At 48.9% G+C, this 448-nt stretch overlaps 1 protein-coding gene across 1 annotated transcript in view; it reads left to right on the forward strand.

Moving 5' to 3' along the window:
- Positions 1–209: 209 nt before the first annotated feature.
- Positions 210–448, forward strand: part of LOC104500194 (protocadherin-19-like) — a gene marked incomplete at both ends in the record, with an annotated part of 51,042 nt that continues 50,803 nt past the window's right edge. Inside the window, 1 exon segment of the mRNA XM_010143800.1 lies at positions 210–444. Coding sequence (XP_010142102.1) covers positions 210–444 — 235 coding nt within the window.

Below are 448 nucleotides of genomic sequence, written 5' to 3' on the forward strand. Positions count from 1 at the left end.
ATTATTTTTCATATTTGACCTGAAGGCATTAGAAATATGAAAATAAGCTAAAGACCGTGTCATGCCACCAGACCCAAAACATGACGTAATGTGCATGACTAAGAAGCCTACACGGAGATGGGGGCCAAGCCCTCCGGGTTTCTGCCGGTGTATTTAGCGGGGCAGGGTTCGGGATGCTCTCAGCTATTCATTCTCATTCTGTCCCCCAGAATCGCAGAATACTCCTACGGGCATCAAAAGAAATCAAGCAAGAAAAAGAAGATCAGCAAGAATGATATCCGCCTGGTACCGCGGGATGTGGAAGAGACGGATAAAATGAACGTTGTGAGCTGCTCCTCTCTCACTTCATCTCTCAACTACTTTGACTACCACCAGCAGACCCTGCCGCTGGGCTGCCGCCGCTCCGAAAGCACCTTCCTCAATGTGGAGAGCCAGAACAACAGGAATG

This window comes from Buceros rhinoceros, unplaced genomic scaffold, assembly GCF_000710305.1.
Source record: "Buceros rhinoceros silvestris isolate BGI_N320 unplaced genomic scaffold, ASM71030v1 scaffold20939, whole genome shotgun sequence".
Taxonomy (NCBI): Eukaryota; Metazoa; Chordata; class Aves; order Bucerotiformes; family Bucerotidae; genus Buceros; species Buceros rhinoceros.